General features: G+C 40.1%; 1 protein-coding gene across 7 annotated transcripts in view; it reads left to right on the top strand.

The window, feature by feature from the left end:
• The window catches only part of GABPI (zinc finger DHHC-type palmitoyltransferase GABPI), a 53,002-nt gene extending 35,273 nt beyond the window's left edge, over nt 1–17,729 (top strand). For all 7 annotated transcript variants that reach the window (XM_076190733.1, XM_076190736.1, XM_076190738.1 and 4 more), the window contains 4 exons: nt 9,086–9,201; nt 12,429–13,049; nt 15,713–15,898; nt 17,401–17,729. In XM_076190733.1, coding sequence (XP_076046848.1) covers nt 9,086–9,201; nt 12,429–13,049; nt 15,713–15,898; nt 17,401–17,602 — 1,125 coding nt within the window. In that variant the 3' untranslated portion in view covers nt 17,603–17,729. The remainder of the gene's footprint in view (nt 1–9,085; nt 9,202–12,428; nt 13,050–15,712; nt 15,899–17,400) is intronic.
• Nucleotides 17,730–21,667: the final 3,938 nt, after the last annotated feature.

The following is a 21,667-nucleotide window of genomic DNA, read 5'->3' as shown; positions in this document are numbered from 1 at the left end:
ATCTTATTTGCAAGGCTGGGAACAGATTTCATGGCTGCTTTGTGTATTGTTTTGATCGTGCTTATTATTCAATTTGTACAGAGGTCATTCCATTGCTGCATATTCCAATCTAAGATAGATTTTGGTATATGTGATTTTTTTTTCATCTTGTCATACATGAAGTGAAAACCCACTTTTATACTCCTTAGCAATCCATACATCTTCCCCACAGTCTTACTGATATGTTTGTCAAGTGACAAGTTATTCCATATCAGCACTCCCAGATCTTTCTCCTATTTTGCTTTTGTAATTGTCTTGAAAGAATATTAGGATGGTTTGGACACATGGAAAGAATGAGTGAAGAAAGACTAGTAAAAGAGGTGTGGAAGGCAGATGTGGAGGGAGTGAACATGAGGGGACGTCCTAGGATGAGGTGGATGGATGGGGTGAAGGGGGCTTTGGGGAAGAGGGGAATGTCTGTTGAGGAAGGACAGGAGAGGACAGAAGACAGGGGTGAATGGAGAATGGTTGTATATGGATGATGTTGTGATAGCATGAGGTGGAATGGGCGGGTGAATGGGGGGTGAGGTAGTATGTGTGAGCAAAATTTGACGCAGCTCGAAGGGATTTCTCCCCGTCCTCTCATTTTATGCAATAGGAGGACGGCAAGGGGGGGGGTCGCCGATTTAATGAAGCGGCCTTGCTGTGGATGTGCTGTGTCTTCCGACACTGCTTCTGACCCAGGGAAGTGGGCAAGGTGCAGGGATGACCCGTCATTCAGGAGGTGCTAAGATACGAGGGAGGGTGGAGGGGTGTGGAGTGTATTCAGGGATGGAATGGGTGGGAATGATTTTATGCCTTTTTCTTTTTGGCTACCCCCCTTGTAAGGGGGAAAAAGCCTTGGTATATGTATGTAATTGTCTTGTATTCCATTGAAGAATTCAGTAATGATCTTTTTTGAGCAGTTTTTCATTTTCAATACTTTGCATTTTCTGGCATTTTATTTGATATATAAAATGCTGCACCACACAAACCAGTCTCATTCTTTACCGACTATTGTACATACATATACCAAGGATTTTTCCCTCTTACAAGGGAGGTAGTCAAAAAGAAAAAGGCATAAAACCATTCCCACCCATTCCATCCCTAAATACACTCCACCCTCCCTCTTATCTTAGCACCTCCTGGATGACGGGTCATCCCTGCACCTTGTCCACTGCCCAGGGTGAGAGGCAGTGTCCCAAGACACAGCACATCCACAGCAAAGCCGCTTCATTAAATTGGCGACCGCCCCCTCTCTGTCCCCCCATGCAGAAAAGGAGAAGACGGGGAGAAATCCCTTCGGGCTGTGTCAAATTTTTCTCACACATACTACCTCACCCTCCATCCCCCCACCCATTCCACCTCATGCATCACAACATCATACATGTACAACCATTCTCCATTCACCCCTGTCTTTTGTCCTCTCCTGTCCTTCCTCTACAGACATTCCCCTCTTCCCCAAAGCCCCCTTCACCATCCATCCATCTCATCCTAGGACGCCCCCTCATGTTCACTCCCTCCACATCTGCCTTCCATACATCTTTTACTAGTCTTTCTTCACTCATTCTTTCCATGTGTCCAAACCATCCTAATACTCTTTCATCAACCATATCTCCCAATTCCATTACCACCCCTGTTCTCCTCCTTACCTCCTCATTTCTCACTCTATCTAGCCTAGTAACCCCTATCATACTTCTCAGACACCTCATCTCAAACTCATTCAAACTCCTTCTCTCTTCCTCTCTTATGTTCCACGTTTCTGCCCCATACAGTGCTGTTGGCACAATCACTCCTTCATACAGTCTCCTCTTAGCATCCATTCCCAAATGTCTATTCCTCATTACACTCTTTAATCCACCAAGGCATTTACTCGCTTCTCTCAATCTACACTCTACCTCCACCTCCACTCCATCCTTTCCTGCCACATTTGCACCCAAGTATCTAAAACTATCCACTTCCTCCAGTTGCTCTCCCCCAATGCTCACCTCCAGTCTGCTGCCACTTACCCCTTGTACATCTCATCACCTTACTTTTACCCACATTTATCTTCAACTTTCACACACTCCCAAACTCCGTCACCAACTTCCTCAATCCCTCCTCTGATCCTGCCAGAAGCGCAGTGTCGTTTGCAAACAACAGCTGGCTCACCTCCCACTTTTCTCCATTTTCTTTAACCATATCCAATCCCTGACCCACCACCCTTGCATTTACCTCTCGCACCACCCCATCCATGTAAAAGTTGAACAGCCAGGGTGACATAACACATCCCTGACGAAGTCCCACCTTTACCTCGAACCACTCACTCTCTCCATTTCTAATCCTGACACATGCTCTACTACTCTCATAAAAACTCTTGACAGCTCCTAGAAGCTTTCCTCCTATCCTGTATATCTGCAAAACCTCCCACAGTGCCTTCCTGTCTACCCTGTCGTAAGCCTTTTCCAGATCCATAAAAGCCCAAAAAACATCCTTACCTTTTCCTATAGCTTTCTCACATATCTGTCTTACCACAAAGATCTGATCTACACAACCTCTACCCATCCTAAATCCACACTTCCTCACCAATTACTCCCTCTGTTCCTCTCCTAATCCTCTCAATCAAGATCCTCCCATAAGCCTTCCCAACTACACTTAACAAGCTAATCCCTCTGAAACTACTACACTCACACTTGTCCCCTTTTCCCTTGTAAAGTGGAACTATGCAGGCACTCCTCTCCCCTTGTACATCTCATCACCTTACTTTTACCCACATTTACCTTCAATTTTCTCCTCTTGCACACCTTCCCAAACTCTGACACTAACTACCTAATTCCTCCTCTGATCTTGCTACATGCACAGTATCATCAACAAACAAGAACTGCTTACCTTTAATTTTTCTCACTTTTCTTTAACCATCTCCAATCCCCTACCTATTACTCTTGCATTTTGTGGTAATAGACTATATTTTACTGTATAGGATTAGTACTGTATACTTTGAGTTAATTATTGTACAATATTGAATATGTATATGGCAGTGTAAAAAATACTATTCAATCATTTCAATATTTCAATAAAAGCCAATTAATTTTTTAAAACAGTTTTTAATTTTGATTCAGTTCCAAATGATAATCTTTTTTTATTTTTGATTGTTATCAATTCCAATTCAGTTCATAATTGACCCCAGCCATGGTCAGCTCTACTATGTAAAAAATGGGGGAAATGCATCATTATTGATGTCAGACTATGGGTCCTCACCCTCCCCTAGATATCCCTCTAAAATTTAGTTTGATAATTTCATCATCTCCTTTCACACATGTCATTGATTTCATGTCTTCATTTTAAGAGTATGTTCAAATAGTACAAGGGGAATATATCTTATGATCAAAGAATATGTAGTAGATTTGTGACTATATACCAAGAGCTTTTTCCTCCCTTTTAAAAGAGGAAGCCAAGTCAAAGGCACATACCAACTCCCACTCATTCCACTACTATCCACCACCCTTTCCCCTCTCTCATCTTAGTTCCTTATGGATGATGAATCATCCCTGTATCTCACCCTCTGTCCTGGGTCAGAAGCAATGTAGCAAGACTTGGTACTTCTACAGCAAGGTTGCTTCACTTAATTGGTGACCCCCCTCTCCATCTCCTCTTGCAGAAAAAGAGAAGACAGGGAGAAATCCCTTTGGGCTGTGACAAATTATCCTTCACATATAAGCACCCCCTACGTTCTCATACCCTGCCTTTCCCTTACATGCATACCAGTATCATCTATATACAGTTATTCTCCACGCATCCCTATCCCCTGCCTTCTCCCTTTCTTGCTCAGCACCCCTTTCACCTCATCCATCCATCTCATCCTCAGCCGTCCCCTCAAGTTCACTTCCTCCACCTCTGCCTTCCACACCTCTTTTACTAATCTTTCATCACTCATTCTTCCCATGTGTCCAAACCATCCCAATAATCTTTCATCAGCCTTATATGCCATTTCCTTTTCCACTCCTACTCTCCTCCTTACCTCCTTGTTTCTCACTCTATCCAACCTAGTAACCCCTACCATACTTGACAGAAATTTAATCTCGAACACATTTAAACATTTCCTTTCTTCCTCTCTTAAATTCCAAGTCTCTGCCCCATGCAATACACCATCAGCCCAATTACCCCTTCATATAATCTCTTTGCATCCATTCCTAGATGCATATTTCTCATAACACTTTTTAATCCCCCAAAGCATTTACTTGCTTCTCACAATCTACAATTTACCTCCATCTCCATTCCCTTTCCTGCTACATGTGACCCAAAATACCTAAAGCTATCCACTTCCTCCAGCCTCTCTCCTTTTAGACTTACAACTTGCTGCCATCTTCTACCCTTGTACATCTCATCACCTTACTTTTACCCACCTTTACCTTCAATTTTCTCCTATTCCATACTTTCCCAAACTCTATTACTAACTCCCTTCATCCCTTCTCTGACCCTGCAACAAGTGCAGTGTTATCAGTAAACAACAACTGGCTCACCTCCTACTTTTCTCCATTTTCTTTAACCATCTCTAGTCCCCTGCCCATTACCCTCGCCTTTACCTCCTGCTACACCCCATCCATGTACACATTGAACAGCCATGGTAACATGGCACATACCTGATGCAGTCCTACCTTTACCTCAAACCGCTTACTGTCTCCATTTCCCATTCTAACACAGGCTCTATTGGTCTTGTAAAAACTCTTGACTGCCATTAACAGCTTTCCCCCAATCCCATATATCTGCAAAACCTCCCACAGTGCCTCCCTGCCTACCCTATAATAAGCCTTTTGCAAATCCTTAAAGGCCCAAAAAACATCCTTATGTTTTGCTAAAGCTTTCTCATATATCTGCCGTATCACAAAAATCTGATCCACACAACACCTACCTTTCCTAAACTCACTAACTGATCCCTCTAAAACTACTATACTCACATTTGTTCCCTTTTCCCTTGTAAAGCAGAACTATACAGGCACTCCTCCAGTCCCCCAGCACTCTACCCTCCCTTAGACACACATTAAACAACCTCACTAGCCAGTCTACTATTACTGTGCCTCCCTTCTTCAGACATTGCATGATACCCATCTAACCCAGATGCCTTACCTGCTCTCATAATTTTCAGAGCTATTTGCACCTCATCTTTTCTTATTTCTCCTTCATTTTCCTCTCCCATCACTGTCATTTTCTTGGCATCTCCCACTGCTACCACAAATCCTTTCCTATTCTCATCCACATTCAACAGCTCTCTAAAATAGTCCATCTTCCCCTTACCAACTCTTCCATTCAGATCATCTGTGCCTTTTACTTTTTTTCTCCACTTGACTCGCCTCTTAATTTCTTTCTAAAATATATTTTTATTGCTTTCAAATTTTCTGTCATACTCCTCCATTCATCTCTCCTTTTTGACTCCATTATGTTTTGTTTTCCTTCTCTTCTTTTTTCTTTATACTTCTCATATTTTTCCCTCATCCTACTTTGCAACCAGTGTGTGAATGCTTGCTTCTTCTCTTCTACTATCTTCTTCCCTTCATCATCCCACCACTCACTACCCTTCCTTCTATTCCCTCCCATCCTCCTTGTTCCATGTACCATCTTTGCACTCTTTATCACTTTCTCCTTGAAACACCACCATTCTTCTTCCACACCTACCTCTACTCTATCCTTCACCACATCCCACACTTCTCTCAGCTTCTTCTTGTACTCCTGCTCCTTTTCCTCCACACTGTGCTCTCAGCACCTCTCTACCCTCTGCCCTTACCTCTTTCTCCACGTATCCTCCACTCTCAACTTACCTTCCACCAAAAAATGATCTGATTTTACCCCACTCTCACCCCTAAGAACATGGACATCCAGAACTGTTACTACTCTTTTCTTGGATACCACTACATAATCCATTAATGACTTATCAACCACCCTTCCATTGACCACCCTCTCCCATGTGTACTTATGCTTGACTTTCTTTTTAAACACTGTGTTAGCTATGATCAACTCTCTAAACACATCACCATTGACTCTCCACTATGATTTTTACCTGGCACTTCACACTTCCCAACAACTACATCTATTGGTTCATCCCCTACTCTAACACTGAGATCTCCCAATACTACTACCTTGACACTCTTCCCAAAACCCTCTATGCACTCATTTAAATCTGTCCAAAAAGCCTCCCTCTCCTCTACACTACCAGGCCCATATGCACTTACAAAGATCCGCATTTCTCTTCCCAGTTTCACCTTCATCCACATCAACCTTGAATAAACCTCCTTCCACTCCACTCACTTAACTACCTCCTCACTTACTAGTAGAGCCACCCCTTCCCTTCCTCGTCCTCTCCTCACTCCTGACACCCTCTCACTACACTCTCAAACTCAAAATCACCGCTCCCTTTCAGTTAAGTTTCACTTAATGCCAACACTTCTCTCTTCCCACATACATTCTGCCTATCTCTTCCCTTTTACTCTCATCTGTACCACACACACACACATTAAAAGATCCAAAACTTAGGGTTCTAGTTGGATAACAGTTTTGTAATTTTTTTTTGCCTGCATTAGAAGGAAAAAAATCTATGTATATGTAAGATATCAGTTTATTTATTTACTTGTTTTTCTCCATACCACTTAGGATATGTTTTATGCTAGCTAATTGTATGCAATAAACCTCAATAATTTTAACTAATTAGGGTGGAAAGGTCAAACAGTTTATCCTAAAGTTCAGTTTAAAAGATTTTTTTTTTTTTCACTTAAATTTAAGAGGTTATCTTCAGTTCTACATATTCAAAGTTTTCTATATAGGTATGTATTGATCAGCAGGCCAATCACTATCGCACTAAAGATTAGGATATCAGGGGCTTGTTCATTTAGCACACTAATTGTCACATATGTTCAACTAGAGCTTGATATGTCACTGACTTGTTTGGATAGCGTTTTGAGTTCAGAGAGTTTTAGACTATCAATGGTTGAGTGGGTTAAGGCAACTGACAATGGAGCCTCTTGGCATCAGAGCAGTAGGTTCAAATCCTCTGCGCGATGGTCATAAAAATTATCTGATTGATGTCGCTGTTCATTAACGAATTTCTCATACCATTCCAATAACTTTCCACCTATTGTTACAATTTCTCTCAGTAGCTTTTTGTGAAGTACTTTATCAAATGCCCTTGTGACTTTCTGATGTCAAGATTTTTTATATGTTCTCTTATTTTTTTCTGTGTCACTGTTATTTCTTTCATTGCAGGGGATCTTTCTATCCTTCTTCCCAATTTTGTGATTTTTCAGCTGTGAATACAGATTTAAAATGCTTGATCATAATTTCAGTTATTTCTACATTATCTATGTATTCTTTATTTCCTTCGTACAGTTTCACTATTTCGTGTTTGTCTTTTATTTTGTCATATATCTGTAGAATAGTTGAAGTTGGTCCTTGCATTTTTCTATTATGTCTTTTTCATAGTTGTTTTTTTCCTGCATATATATACATTTTTTTTTTTTTTTTTTTTTATCTTTTCCAGGCTTTGTCTCTTCTATCTTTAGCTTCTACACTTTTTGTTATACCAACACTTTATGTATACCCTTTTTTGTTTCTTCTTTGATATGTATTTATCCGTTCCCTCCTTGTATTTTTCTTTTAATATGTTCCATTTCTCTTCCATCTTTGTTTCTTCATTTAAAATTTTTTCCCAGTTTACATTTTGAATTTTTTTTTCTAAGTATTTACCTAGTTGTATTATACAGGAAGGGAGCTATGCTTGTGGTGCATCTGTATCTTTCAGCATCAAGTTTTTTTCTTAAAATCTTGAATAGTGTTTGCACACACTGTTTCTTTATCTAATTTATTCCAGGTATCCAGTACTCCATTTGGGAAGCTTTTTTTTTTTTCAGATCTCTTCTGTAGTTATAATTTTTTAGTTTCTTTTTGTGTCCTCTTGTTTTTCCATTGTCCCATTTTAATAAATCATCCCTATTTAGGACTTCCATTCCTTTCATGATTCTATAAATAGTCAGCAGATCTCATCTTTCTCTTCTTTGTTCCAGAGTTGGTAGTTCCAAGTTGGACAATCTTTGTTCGTATGTCAGTTTGGAGAGAGTTGATGCCAACTTTGTCGTTGCTCTTTGTATTCTAATTTCTTTATATTCTTTTTAGTACTGGGTGTCCGTAGGGTTACTGTGTACTCCAGTTTTGGTCTTATTAGTGTAACTAATATTTTTTTAATAATTTCCTCATCCAAATAGTCTAATGGCACTTTCATTGACCTTAATAGGTTGAAGGTTTCTTTGACTATTTTATTGATATGTTTGTCATGTCTGCTGATTATTACTTCAAGGTCTCTTTCTGAGTTCACTTTTTTGACTTCTTCACCAATTTTATAATTTCTTTATATTCTATTTTTACTTTTTCCAAACTCCATTATACTACACTTCTTGATATTGAAGTTCACTTTCCACTTTTGAGTCCATTTCCAGATTTTGTCCAGGTCTAACTGTAATGATTCACAATCCTCCTCTGTTCTTACTTTCTTTAGTATTTTTGCATCATCTGCGAAGAAATTCATATAACATTCCACTCCTTCATCCATGTCATTTATATATATGGCAAACATGATTGGAGCCAATACCAAACCTTGCGGGACACCACTTATCATTTCTTCCCAATTTGAGTATTTGTCTCTAATTATTACCCTTATTTTCCTCCCAGTCAGGAAGTCTTCCAACCATTCCAATAATTTTCATTTGATGCCACCTATTGATTCTATTTTTCTTATTAGTCTTTTGTGTGGTATATGTGTGTATATATATATATATATATATATATATATATATATATATATATATATATATATATATATATATATATATATATTATATGTACATGTACATTTTTTTCTTGTCAAGGATTTGCTTTATTATTTCATTATGCAATAAGTTGTTAGATAGCAGTAATTAGAATGCTATCTACAACTGAATCTTAAATACCAGTTTTGTGAAAATAATCATATTTATTATTGCAAACATTGTTTCACCTCTCTTTTAGACATATTTCTTAAGGTTATTCTATTTGTTTTAACTTGTTACAGGGAAACAAAGATGACTCACCAATTTGTTTTTGTGAATACATCAATTCAGAGGGGGAAAGGTCTCATCTGCTTGCTACATGTTGCAACTGTGAAGCCATTGATGAAACTTGTGACAGGTAATTATATGATAATTTTAGATTAATCCTAAAAAAAATTGTCATCATATACATATACCAAAAAACATTATCCCTTTTGTAAGGAAAGTGGTTGAGCCAAAGCACATATCCCACCCCCCTGATCAACTCAAGAAATGTAACAGTTAAGAAGACAAAGACTACCTGCAAGCAGCACACTGTAAAGCTTCAAGAATAATAACTGGTTGCACTAAAACAGCACCAATAGCACTTTTTCACTCAGAAACCAAAATTCTCCCCATAGAGTTGCACATAAGAATAATAGGTGCACAATTCTATGCAAGAACCCTCAAACCCACCCACTGCTTGCATGTAACACAAGCATGGCCCACCACATGAAACAAGAAAATAATTGCAGCATTCAGTTCAGACATTTGCAACAACACTTCCATTAAAATGCACACACACAGGTCACAAACACTCTAATAGACCACCAAAATCTATATTTGACCAGATTCTGTTGAGATCAACCAAGCAAGGACCAGTTCAGGGTCCTTGTTAGTTTTGGTCCTGTAAGATTGACTACAGAGGGTATCATCTCTCTGCTGCCTATTTTCAAAAACTTTCAATCCCCTACCTCCATCAAGATGTGCAGCTTGGGGCTGGCACTCAGTTTCCAGATGAGGCCCAAGATCCCTGTATGAATTACTATGTGTTTCCTTCCATTCCACATTAGAATTAACAACCAAAAACTATACCCCTTTTCTTACTACTTTCAGCCAGTGACATAAGAACAGTCTTACACTAATAAATTACACAGCAGACCAACATTTCTTCCCCCAAAAGATCTGTTGTAGGGCCTGAGGACTGTTACTAACCATTGTGGGGTTGCAGGATTCCAGTCAATGAAACTTGTGGTAACTGTTATTATTAACCCAGCAGAGAAATAATTTTCAAGACAAGAAATGCCTACATTCAGCTCATCACTCCACATTGAAACAGAATCAGTATAGAATTGACCTGGAGAAAGATATTAAATGCCCAACATAGAACCACCACACAAGACACAAACGCTACACTCCTACACTCACTCCAAACAATTCCACAATTTTTTCTCACTGACTTAAGGGCTGAACCAGTCTTTGGGGATGGGGGGGCCTCTTACAAAAGAGAATTGGGGTAACAGATTGATAAGTGAATTCCTTTAATGCTTGAAATTCCAGTTTAGTCTTTCTGCTTTCAGCTGGACTGGGAACCATTTTGGTTGTTGCCCTTTGAATTTTTTCTATTCTTTTTGTATATTTAATTTTGAGTGAGAAAGAATGGGGTGAAAAAGATGTAAGAAAGGGTAGATCAGAGAGTGGTGAGGTGGTTCAAGTATGTGGAAAGAATGTGTGAGGAAAGTCTAGCAAGAAAAGTGTGGATGGCATGAACTTGAGGTGAAGACTAAGGATGAGGTGGATGGATGGGGTGCAGGGGACCTTGGATCCATGAGGAATATCTATGGAACAGGGAAGAGAGAGAGGGCAAAATATAAGAGTGAATAGAGGGAGATTGTGCATGGACAAAAAGACGACATAGCCTGAAGGGATGTTATTCTCATCTGCTCCATAGATTACTTGGATGAAGAGGGAGGTCACCATATAAGGGAATAGTAGGGGTAGAGCAGCTCTAACTGTGGAAACACTGTCCCTAATTGTATTGCTTTTGACCTGAGCAGTGTGGCAGGGGACAGGGATGACCATTCATCCAGTAGAGGTTAAGATGGGAGGGATGTTAAATAAGCTTTAATGCATTTGTATGGTGTGTGTGTGGTTTAACTTGGTCATTATTCTCATAAGGGAGAAGGGGCCCCTGATCCAAGCAGTGGATTAGGGACAGGGATGATCCTTCATCCACAAGGAGCTAATAATAGCCTTGGCCACAGAGGCAAACTGCCTCAGATGGAACCATCACATAGAGAACAATAAACACCTCAACTGACACCGCCCCCCTCTAGTCATACTCAGATAACAATGCAATATATCTTCCTTTAGTGACTTATGGGCCAATCTGGTAGTTGTTACCAGTTACCTGGGAGTAGTGGATTTTCTGTGAGAGAGACCAAGAGCAACAAATTGATTGAGTGATTGAATTCCAAGTTTCTGCTACATACAATGTCGTGGGCACAATCACCCCTGTGTACAGTCTTCTTGTATGTGTTCTTCCTCAGATACCTCTTTCTCATGACACCATCTTCCCCTTGACATTTACTTGCTTCCTTTAACTCTATGATTTAGCTCCACCCTTCATTCCTCCATTCTCTGATACATGTGACCTTAAATACCTAAAGCTCTTCACTTCCTCCAGCCTCTCTTCTTTTAAGCTCACCTCCAACTCATTGCCCCTTTCTTCTCATGTACAGCCCATCACTTTATTTTTGCCCACATTTATTTTCAGCATTTCTCACATACCTTCCCAAATTCTGCCACTGACTGCCTCAGTCCCTCCTCTGACTCACTCATAAGTGCAGTGTCATCTGCAAACAACAACTGGCTCACCTACTTCATTGCACATTCACTTTCCAGCCCCATCCCCATATCCATTACCCTTGTGTATACCTCTTGCATCACCTTATGGTGATATTACATAACCGTGGTGCAACTGCACCTTCTCAGGATATTTACATACTCCATTCCTTATCCTTGCACATGCTCTAATACTACAATAAAAACTTTTGACTGCCCTCAACAGAATTTCGTCTATCTCATACATCCACAACAGATCTCATAATGTTTTTCCATTAATCTTGTTATTTGCCTTCTCCAAATCCCTAGATACCCAAAAGATATCCTTACTTTTTACTAAAAACTTCTCATATGTTTGCCTTACTACAGAAATTTGATTTGTACACCCTCTTCCTTTCCTAAACACACATTGCTCCTTCCATTTGTCTCCTCTGTTCCTCTCCTAATCTTCTCAGTTAACACTCTCCCATATGCCTTACTAACTACACTTAAAGGACTGTTCCCTCAAAAACTACTACATTTATATTTGTCCCCTTCTCCTCTGTATAGTGGAACTATACATGCATTCCTCCAGTTGTCTGGTATATTTCTCTCCCTGAGACACACATTAAACAATCTCAATAGGCAATTCATTGCACTGTTACTCCTTTCATTAGATATGCCATGTGACACCCATCTGATCCAGGTGCCTTGCCAACTTTCATTACTTACACTTAATTTGTGATTTCCTAATTCAAATTATTGAAGATATCTGCTTTTCAGGGTTATATCCTTGAAGAAGATCGACTCAGAAATTCTGAAAAGGATTCAGGAAACTGTTTTGGATCGTCTGCGTGTACCATGGCCTGGTGGAGCCAAGCAAGTGCCTGGAGAATGGGCCCTTTCATTTTGCCTAGTGCCTATGCTTCTCTTATTTGCCTCAATTTCCTTCACAATGGCTGTCATCACCAACACTGTTTTACTTCCTACACTCTTATTTACTATTCATAGATGTATTCAGAGTAAAAGGAATCCAAAAAATGTAAATTTTTCAGGAATGAAAAAACCAAGATCACAATTTTATCTCAGTTGGCTAATAGTTTCATGTGCCTCTCTCTTCATAGTTTACAATACTCAAGTTATAACTTGGCTTGAAATCACTCCTCATGAAAATTTAGCATTTCTTAGTTTTGCCATTATTGCTTGCTCTAGCCTTTTTATTGTGAAAAGAATATCATGTCAAGGTTTTGAGAGATTTGCACAAAGTGAGGATGGAGATGAAGATACTATTGAGTCTGGTGCTTGGCGATTTTGTGGACAATGTCAGTACATGGTGCCAAGAGAAGCTTCTCATTGTTCCTCATGCTCATCCTGCTACATCCACCGAGACCATCATTGCCTGTGGTATGTATGTTTATTGATTTATTATTATGCTTAAAGAGGCACCCTTTTGTCTTACTGGAATATTAGTTTAGATAGTAATATGCAGTCAGTAGATTAGAGACTTTAAAATGCTGATGAATTGTTGGCAATGAAATACAATATATAGTCCCAAGGTTACAATTGAGATATGTTCCCAAGAAAATCTGGGAATCAGAATTGTATATGTAACTTATGAAGCATTACAAATTGAGTCAACCATCATCTAGAAGCTACCTGTATTTCAGGGACACCTTCACGGACCAGTCACATAGCCATACAGCATTCATGTGTGTGTATTTACCTAATTGTAGTATACAGGAAAGGAGCAATGCTTGTTGGATTCTGTCTCCTACGTTCCAATTTATCATACCTAGCCTCATATTCATGTACAGTTCCAACTTAATCTATATCTTTGATTTCCAATTATCATATTTAGATTTATGCATACATATACCAATGGCTTTTCCCCCCTTACAAGGGAGGTAGCCAAAGTCAAAAGGCATATTTCCATTCCTACCCGTTTCATCCCCACTCTCTCCACTCACATTCACCACCCCTCCTCAGGCGTGGATACAAGCCCCCCCACGCCCCGAGTATGGTACAGTACACTCATCTCAAGTTTGATTCTCCTTGGATAAACACTTTTTAGTGAGAATTTATTATTTAAATTATATTTGTGAATTATATATGATTTTACATACAATTACGAGCAAAACAGACTTAGGTTTCTGGACCAATTTCTAAGCCAACAGCATTATTCTTGGGGTTAAAATATCGGCATGTTTCAAGTATCGGTTATCGCTTATCAGTTTGGGCCCCCCCCCAAATAACATTCCTGGATTCGCGCCTGCCCCTCCCTCTTCCCTCTTTTCTTGGCTCCACCTGGATGACGGGTAAATCTATCTATCTAGAATTACCCGTCACCCAGGAGCTTATATTCAGATTTGAATTCATGTATTGTACCACCTTGAGCTAAATCTCCTAGGGCATTCCAAGTATTTATGCATCCATATGGAAAACTGTATTTCTTCACATCCTTTAAACATGTAGCCTTCCTTAATTTGTTCTCATGACCTCTTAAAACCCTCCTATCCTTAATCAAGAGATCTCTTGTGTCATTGTAATCTATCCCTTTTAATGACATGAATACTGAAATCATATCACCTCTTTCTCTTCTTTCAAAGTTGGCAGACCTAGTGCTTTTAGTCTTTCCTCATATGGTTTATTTTCCAGGTTGGGAACCGATTTGTTTGCTGCACTTTGTATTCCCTCAATCTTGCTTATATCCTTCACTCTGTGTGGACACCATACCATTGATGCATATTCCTGTGTGTGTGTGTATTTACCTAATTATAGTATATTGGAAAGGAGCAGTGGTCATTGGGTCCTGTCTCCTGCTCTCTAATTTATTATACCTAGCCTCAAATTCATGTACAAACTTAATATGTATACATGATTTCCTATTGTCATATTTAGATTTGAATTCATTTATTATTCCAGCTTGGGCAGTATTACCGTCTAACGTATTCCATGTATTTATGCATCTATATGGAAAATGTATTTCTTCACATCCTTTAGACATGTTGTCTTTCTTAATATGTTCCCATGAACTCCCATCCTTTAGTGACCTGAATACTGTAGTCATATCACCTCTTTCTTTTCAATCTTTCAAAGTTGTCAGGCCCAGTGCTCTTAGTCTTTCTTCATATGATTTATCTGCTAGGCTGGGAACCACCTTATTTGCTGCCATATGCACTCTCGACCTTGGTTATATCCTTCACTCTGTGTGGGGACCATATCACTGACACGTATTCCAGTCTTAGATGGATCAGGGTTTCATTAAGTTTTTTCATCATCTCATCCATTTAGTGAAAAGCCATTTTAATCTTCTGCAGAAGTCCATCTGTGTATGTGTGTGTTCCTAATTGTAGTATACAGGAAAGGAGTAATATTTTTGGGGTCCTAACTGTAGTATAAAGGAAAAGAATAATGTTTGTGTAGTCCCATCTCCTACTCTCCAGTTTATCATATCTAGCCTCAAATTCATGCATAGTTCCAACTTGGTCTATATCCTTAATTTCCAATTATCATATTTAAAATTGAATTCCTATATTGTTCCTGCTTGGGTTGTCACCCTCTAAGCTATTCAAAGTATTTATACCTCTATATGGAAAACTGTATTTCTTCACATCCTTTAGATATGAAGTATTTGATCTTAGGACCTCTTAAATCCCTCCTATTCCTTAATCAATAGATCTCTAGTCTATCCCCTTTAGAAACTTGAGTACTGTAATCATGTCACCATTTTCTCATCAATATTTCAAAGGTGGCAAATCCAGTGCTTTTAGTCTTTCCTCATGTGATTTATCTGACAGCTGGCAACTAATTTAGTTGCTGCCCTTTGTACTCTTTCGATCTTGCTTATATCCATCACTGTGTGGGGACCACCCCCATTGACACCTACTCTAATCTTGGACAGATCAGAGTTTCTAGTGAGTTTTTTCATTGTGCGTGTCTGTGTCTGTCTTTCTGTGAATATTTTTTTGTGGGTGGGGTGAATGTAAAGGGGTATCATATTTTTATGTTTGTTTTTAAGTGAAAATTTAAAATTCTTTAGAAATTTAAACATATTCTTTATGTTTCAGGTTGAATGTTTGCATTAGCAGTGTCAACGACCGGTGGTTTCTTGTTGGAATGTTATTTGCCTTAATTGCTCTCATCTATGGATCACACCTGACATACACCACTATTTGTAATCCAACTCTCTTGGACTTGTCATATATAACAATTCTGATGCCAAGCACCTGTCCCAATGCCTATGTGGACTTTTCGTAAGTTACTTAAGCTCTCTCTCATGAGTCAAAGCATTTTTTGATTCAGCCATCCCTTTTACAAAAGGGAAAAGGCTGTTGATATATACACAGTTTCTAAACATTTTTGTGCATTTGAATTAAATGTGTATATAGTATTATTTATTTATTTATTTTTATTATTATTTTTTATATTTTGACACAGCCTAAAGGGATTTCTCCCCCATCTTCTCTTTTTCTGCATGAGGAGACAGAGAGGGGAGGTTGCCGATTAATTGAAGCAGCCTTGTGGATCTGCTGTGTCATGTTATATTGTTTCTGACCCAGGCCAGTGGGCAAGATGCAGGGATGACCTGTCATCCAGGAAGAACCAAGAAAAGAAGGAGGGAGGGGTGGTGAATAGAAGTGGAGTATGTGAGGATGAAATGGGTGGGAGTGAATTTATACCTTTGACTTTGGCTACCTCCCTTGTAAATGGGAAAAAGTCATTGGTATGTGTATATATATATATATATATATATATTATTATTATTATTATTTTTTTTTTTTTTTTTTTTTTTTAGTACTACCCATCCAATTTATGACCCCCTCTCCGTCCCCTCATGCAGAAAAGGAAAAGATGTGGAAAAATCCCTTCAGGCTGTGTCAAATTATTTTTCACACATACTCCCTCACCCCCATCCCCCACCCATTCCACCTCATGCATCACAGCATCATCCATATACAACCATTCTCCATTCACCCCTATCTTCTGTCCTCTCTTGTCCTTCCTCAACAGACATTCCCCTCTTTCCCAATGCCCCTTTTACCCCATCCATCCATCCCATCCTGGGTTGCCCCCTCATGTTCACTCCTTTCACCTCTGCTTTCCACACCTCTTTTACTATTCTTTTTACCCCATCCATCCATCTCATCCTTGGTAGCCCCCTCCTGTTCACTCCATCTACCTCTGGCTTCCACATTTCTTTTACTAATCTTTCTTCACTCATTCTTTCCATGTGTCCAAACCATCCCAATACTCTTTCATCATCCATATCTCCCAACTCTTTTTCCACCCCTGTTCTCCTCCTCACCTCCTTGTTTCTCACTCTATTCAGCCTAGTAACCCCAACCATACTTCTCAGGCATTTCATCTCAAAAAATTTAAACTCTTCATATGTTCCATATTTCTGCCCCATACACTGCTGTCAGCACAATTGTCCCTTCATACAATCTCCTCTTAGCATCCATTCCCAAATGTCTGTTTCTCATTACATTCTTTAATCCCCCAAGGCATTTACTTGCTTCTCTCAGTCTACATTCAACCTCTACTTCCACTCTTCCCTTTCCCTCCACATTTGCCCCCAAGTATCATGTTCATTAATGCATTCATTAAACAGCTATTATGTCCTAATAGTTACCAGTGGCCATAATTGTTTTCTTGGAAATTTATGTGTAACATTGTAGTGACCATTATTGTAATAATTATTCTTAAGTGGAGATAACTCTTGATTATAATAAAGATTTTATGTTTTGTGTTTCAGGAATGCTATTAGTTTTGCTAGTGCCACATATGCAGTTACATTGGCTGTACTTGTGACTTTAGTAGTACTTCAGCAAGTAGTCTGCATTACCCTTGGTATTCGTCTCAGAGAGTATCGACGCAGAAGACAAGTTCAAAGCTCTTTGAAACAAATTATATTTATGTCTTTTTCAAACTGGTTTAGCTTTTGGTGGAGACGTTAATGATATTTATAGATAATGACTTTAAATTTTAGATTGACATGTATTTATTTACTAATGGAAATTTGTTGACAGATCTCACATTGTGTATAGAAATAATTTCCTAATAAAGTACAATATATATCTAAAAGATGTGGAGAATCATTTCATACCTAGAGTAGTGAGAATAATGATTTTGATGACTTATTGGCTATTTGGCTATACTATAAATACTAGAAGGGCCTGGTTACCTGAAGGCTGTAGATCTTGTGCAAGAGAGACCAAGAGAAATGGATTGATTGATACTGGAATGGGAGGGACCAGTGATGGGTACCTTGTAAGGTTGTTGTTATTGTCATTCTGTAGACTGTCTGGCTGAGCAGTCCCATCTCCCAGAGAAAAGCCATGACTGGAATGAGGTTTTCCCATAAATCCCTTATAGAGTGTATACTGTGTTGTTGGTGTGCATGATTGGGTAGAATGCAGTCATCCATAATGTGTTGTATAGAATGGGGTGAAGTATTACATAATGGACAGTTATCTGTGATGCAGTCATCTACCCTCTTCTGGTAACTTAAAAAGGCTGGATGGTGGCCACACCACAGCCTGGCCAGGTGGACTTTGTCCTCATGAGGGAGAGTATTCAGAGGGTGTGGCATGCAGCAATGTGTCATCTTTCAGTTGGTTGATAGAGCAATAAGTAATATGATTATGGATATGCTTCTGGAGGCTATTGTCTATTGATTGTGGAGGAAGAGAAGAGAGCATTTGTGTGTGCTATAGGCTACAAGGTCCTGGTGTGTTGGTGGTTATGTCATGGACATCCCCCCAACCCCCAGGGTGGTACAGATCCCTCGGAGCAGCTTTGGTATCATGGGGCAAGCACTACAACTCTTGCAAGGTGGATAGCAGAGCTGGTCATTTTCAAAACCTGACAATCTCCCTTACCTCCATCAGGAGATGCTGACTCGTGGTCTCCAGACTGGATGCAAAATCTCTCTTATCATCTTCAACTTTATAATATCTTACACCTTTTCTCACATGGAGAGTTATCCCCTCGTAATTTGAACCAGTGGTATGGAAACAGTCCAACACTAATACAACAGAGATGTTAGATTGGGGTTTCTTCCAAGAGAGACCTATGGGGGGGCTCATGGATAATTGCTGGTCTGCTGTGGGGCTGTGGGTTTCCAATGGAGAAAGAGGAAAAGGACAAAAGGTAGGGAGGTGCTTAGAGTGAACTCTTTAAATGAAAAGGAGAAGGAGTACAAGAAGAAGCTGAAAGAGGAGTGAAGGATAGAGTAGAGCTAGGAGTGGAGGAGGAATGGGGATGGTTCAAGGAGGGAGTCACAAAGTGCGCAAAGATGGTGTGTGGAACAAGAAGGACGGGGAAACAGAAGGAAGGATAGTGAATGGTGGGATGAGGAAACAAAGAAGGTTGTAGAAGAGAAGAAGCAAGCGTTCACAGATTGGTTACAAAATAGGACGAGGGAGTCGTATGAGACGTACAAAGAAAAGAAAAGAGAAGTAAAGCAAAAGGTAAAGGAGGCCAGAAAGATCAGTTTGTATTTGAAAATTGTTTCAGAAAATGAAATTTGATGATTTTTATCCTGGAATATCCTAGAAAAGTCCTGGAATTTAGTTTTCAATTTTCTGTGGGAACCCTGGGTATGAGTATGACAGAAAATTTTGAAAGTAATAAAAAGATGTTTTGGAAAGAAATTAAGAGAGGAAGAGGAGGCGAATCAAGTAGAGAAGAAAAGGTAAAAGGTGCAGATGGAGAGATGATAATGGAAGAGAAGGCAGTAAGTGGAAGATGGGCAGAATATTTTAGGGAGTTGCTTAATGTGAAGGAGGATAGGGAGGGAAAGATAGTTGCAGTGGGAAATACTAAGAAAATGACCATGATGAGTGAGGAAAATGGAGGAGAAATAAGGAGGGATGAAGTGAAGGCAGTTGTTAAGATGATGAAAGCAGGTAAGGCACCTGGTGTGGATGGATGCCATGTAGAATGTCTGAAAAAAGGAGGTACAGTGATGGTGGACTGGCTGGTGAGGTTATTTAATGTTTGCTGGAGAGAGGGTAGAGTGCTGGAGGAGTGCATGTATAGTTCCACTTTACAAGGGAAAAGGGGACAAGTGTGAGTGTAGTAGTTTCAGAGGGATTAGCTTGTTAAGTGTAGTTGGGAAGGCTTATGGGATGATCTTGATTGAGAGGATTAGGAGAGGAACAGAGGGAGTAATTGGTGAGGAACAGTGTGGATTTAGGATGGGTAGAGGTTGTGTAGATCAGATTTTTGTGGTAAGACAGATATGTGAGAAAGCTATAGGAAAGGGGAAGGATGTTTTTTTGGGCTTTTATGGATCTGGAAAAGGCTTACGACAGGGTAGACAGGAAGGCACTGTGGGAGGTTTTGCAGATATACAGGATAGGAGGAAAGCTTCTAGGAGCTGTCAAGAGTTTTTATGAGAGTAGTAGAGCATGTGTCAGGATAAGAAATGGGGAGAGTGAGTGGTTCGGGGTAAAGGTGGGACTTCATCAAGGATGTGTTATGTCACCCTGACTGTTCAACTTGTACATGGATGGGGTGGTGCGAGAGGTAAATGCAAGGGTGGTGGGTCAGGGGTTGGAGATGGTTAAAGAAAATAGAGAAAAGTGGGAGGTGAGCCAGCTGTTGTTTGCGGACGACACTGCGCTTGTGGCAGGATCGGAGGAGGGGTTGTGGAAGTTGGTGACAGAGTTTGGGAGAGTGTGTGAAAGAAGAAAGCTAAAGATAAATGTGGGTAAAAGTAAGGTGAGATGTTCAAGGGGTGAAAGTGGCAGCAGACTGGAAGTGAGCATTAAGGGAGAGCGACTGGAGGAAGTGGATAGTTTTAGATACTTGGGTGCAAATGTGACAGGAAAAGGTGGAGTGGAGGTGGAGGTAGAATGTAGATTGAGAGAAGCGAGTAAATGCCTTGGTGGATTAAAAAGTGTAGTGAGAAATAGACATTTGGGAATGGATGCTAAGAGGAGGCTGCACGAAGGAGTGATTGTGCCAACAGCACTGTATGGAGCAGAAACATGGAACATAAGAGAGAAAGTGTTTGAATGTGTTTGAGATGAGGTGTCTGAGAAGTATGATGGGGGTTACTAGGCTTGATAGAGTGAGAAATGAGGAGGTGAGGAGGAGAACAGGGGTGGAAAGGGAGTTGGGAGATAGGGTTGATGAAAGAGTATTAGGATGGTTTGGACACATGGAAAGAATGAGTGAAGAAAGACTGGTAAAAGAGGTATGGAAGGCAGATGTGGAGGGAGTGAACATGAAGGGACATCCTAGGATGAGGTGGATGGATGGGGTGAAGGGGGCTTTGGGGAAGAGGGGAATGTCTGTTGAGGAAGGATAGGAGAGGACAGAAGACGGGTGAATGGAGAATGGTTGTATATGGATGATGTTGTGATGCATGAGGTGGAATGGGCGGGGATGGGGAGTGAGGTAGTATGTGTGAGCAAAATTTGATGCAGCCCGAAGGGATTTCTCCCCGTCTTCTCCTTTTATGCATGGGGAGACGGAGAGGGGGGGTCGCCGATTTAATGAAGCGGCCTTACTGTGGATGTGCTGTGACTTGCAACACTGCTTCTGACTGAGGGCAGTGGACAAGGTGCAGGGATGACCTGTCATCCTGGAGGTGCTAAGATGGGAGGGTGGAGGGGAGTGGAGTGTATTTAGGGATGGAATGGGTGGGAATGATTTTATGCCTTTTTCTTTTTGGCTACCTCCCTTGTAAGGGGGAAAAAGTCTTGGTATATGTATGTATGTATGTATGTACTGTATTTGGACTGTCTATTATTATGTAGACTGGCTAGTGAGGTTAATGTGTGTCTAAAAAAGGGTAGAGTGCCAGAGGACTGGAGGAGTGCCTGTATAGTTCTGCTTTACAAGAGAAAAGAGGGTAACTGTGAGTATAGTAGTTTCAGAGGGATAAGTTTGTTGAGTGTAGTTGGGAAGGTTTTGATTGAGAGGGTGAGGAGAGGAAAAGAGGGAATAATTGGTTAGGAACAGTGTGGGTTTAGGAAAGGTATAGGTTGCATGGGTCAGATTTTTGCTGT

This window comes from Oratosquilla oratoria, chromosome 9 (assembly GCF_046742065.1).
Source record: "Oratosquilla oratoria isolate Oo_2021 chromosome 9, ASM4674206v1, whole genome shotgun sequence".
Taxonomy (NCBI): Eukaryota; Metazoa; Arthropoda; class Malacostraca; order Stomatopoda; family Squillidae; genus Oratosquilla; species Oratosquilla oratoria.
This window is presented reverse-complemented; position numbering and strand designations above follow the sequence as displayed.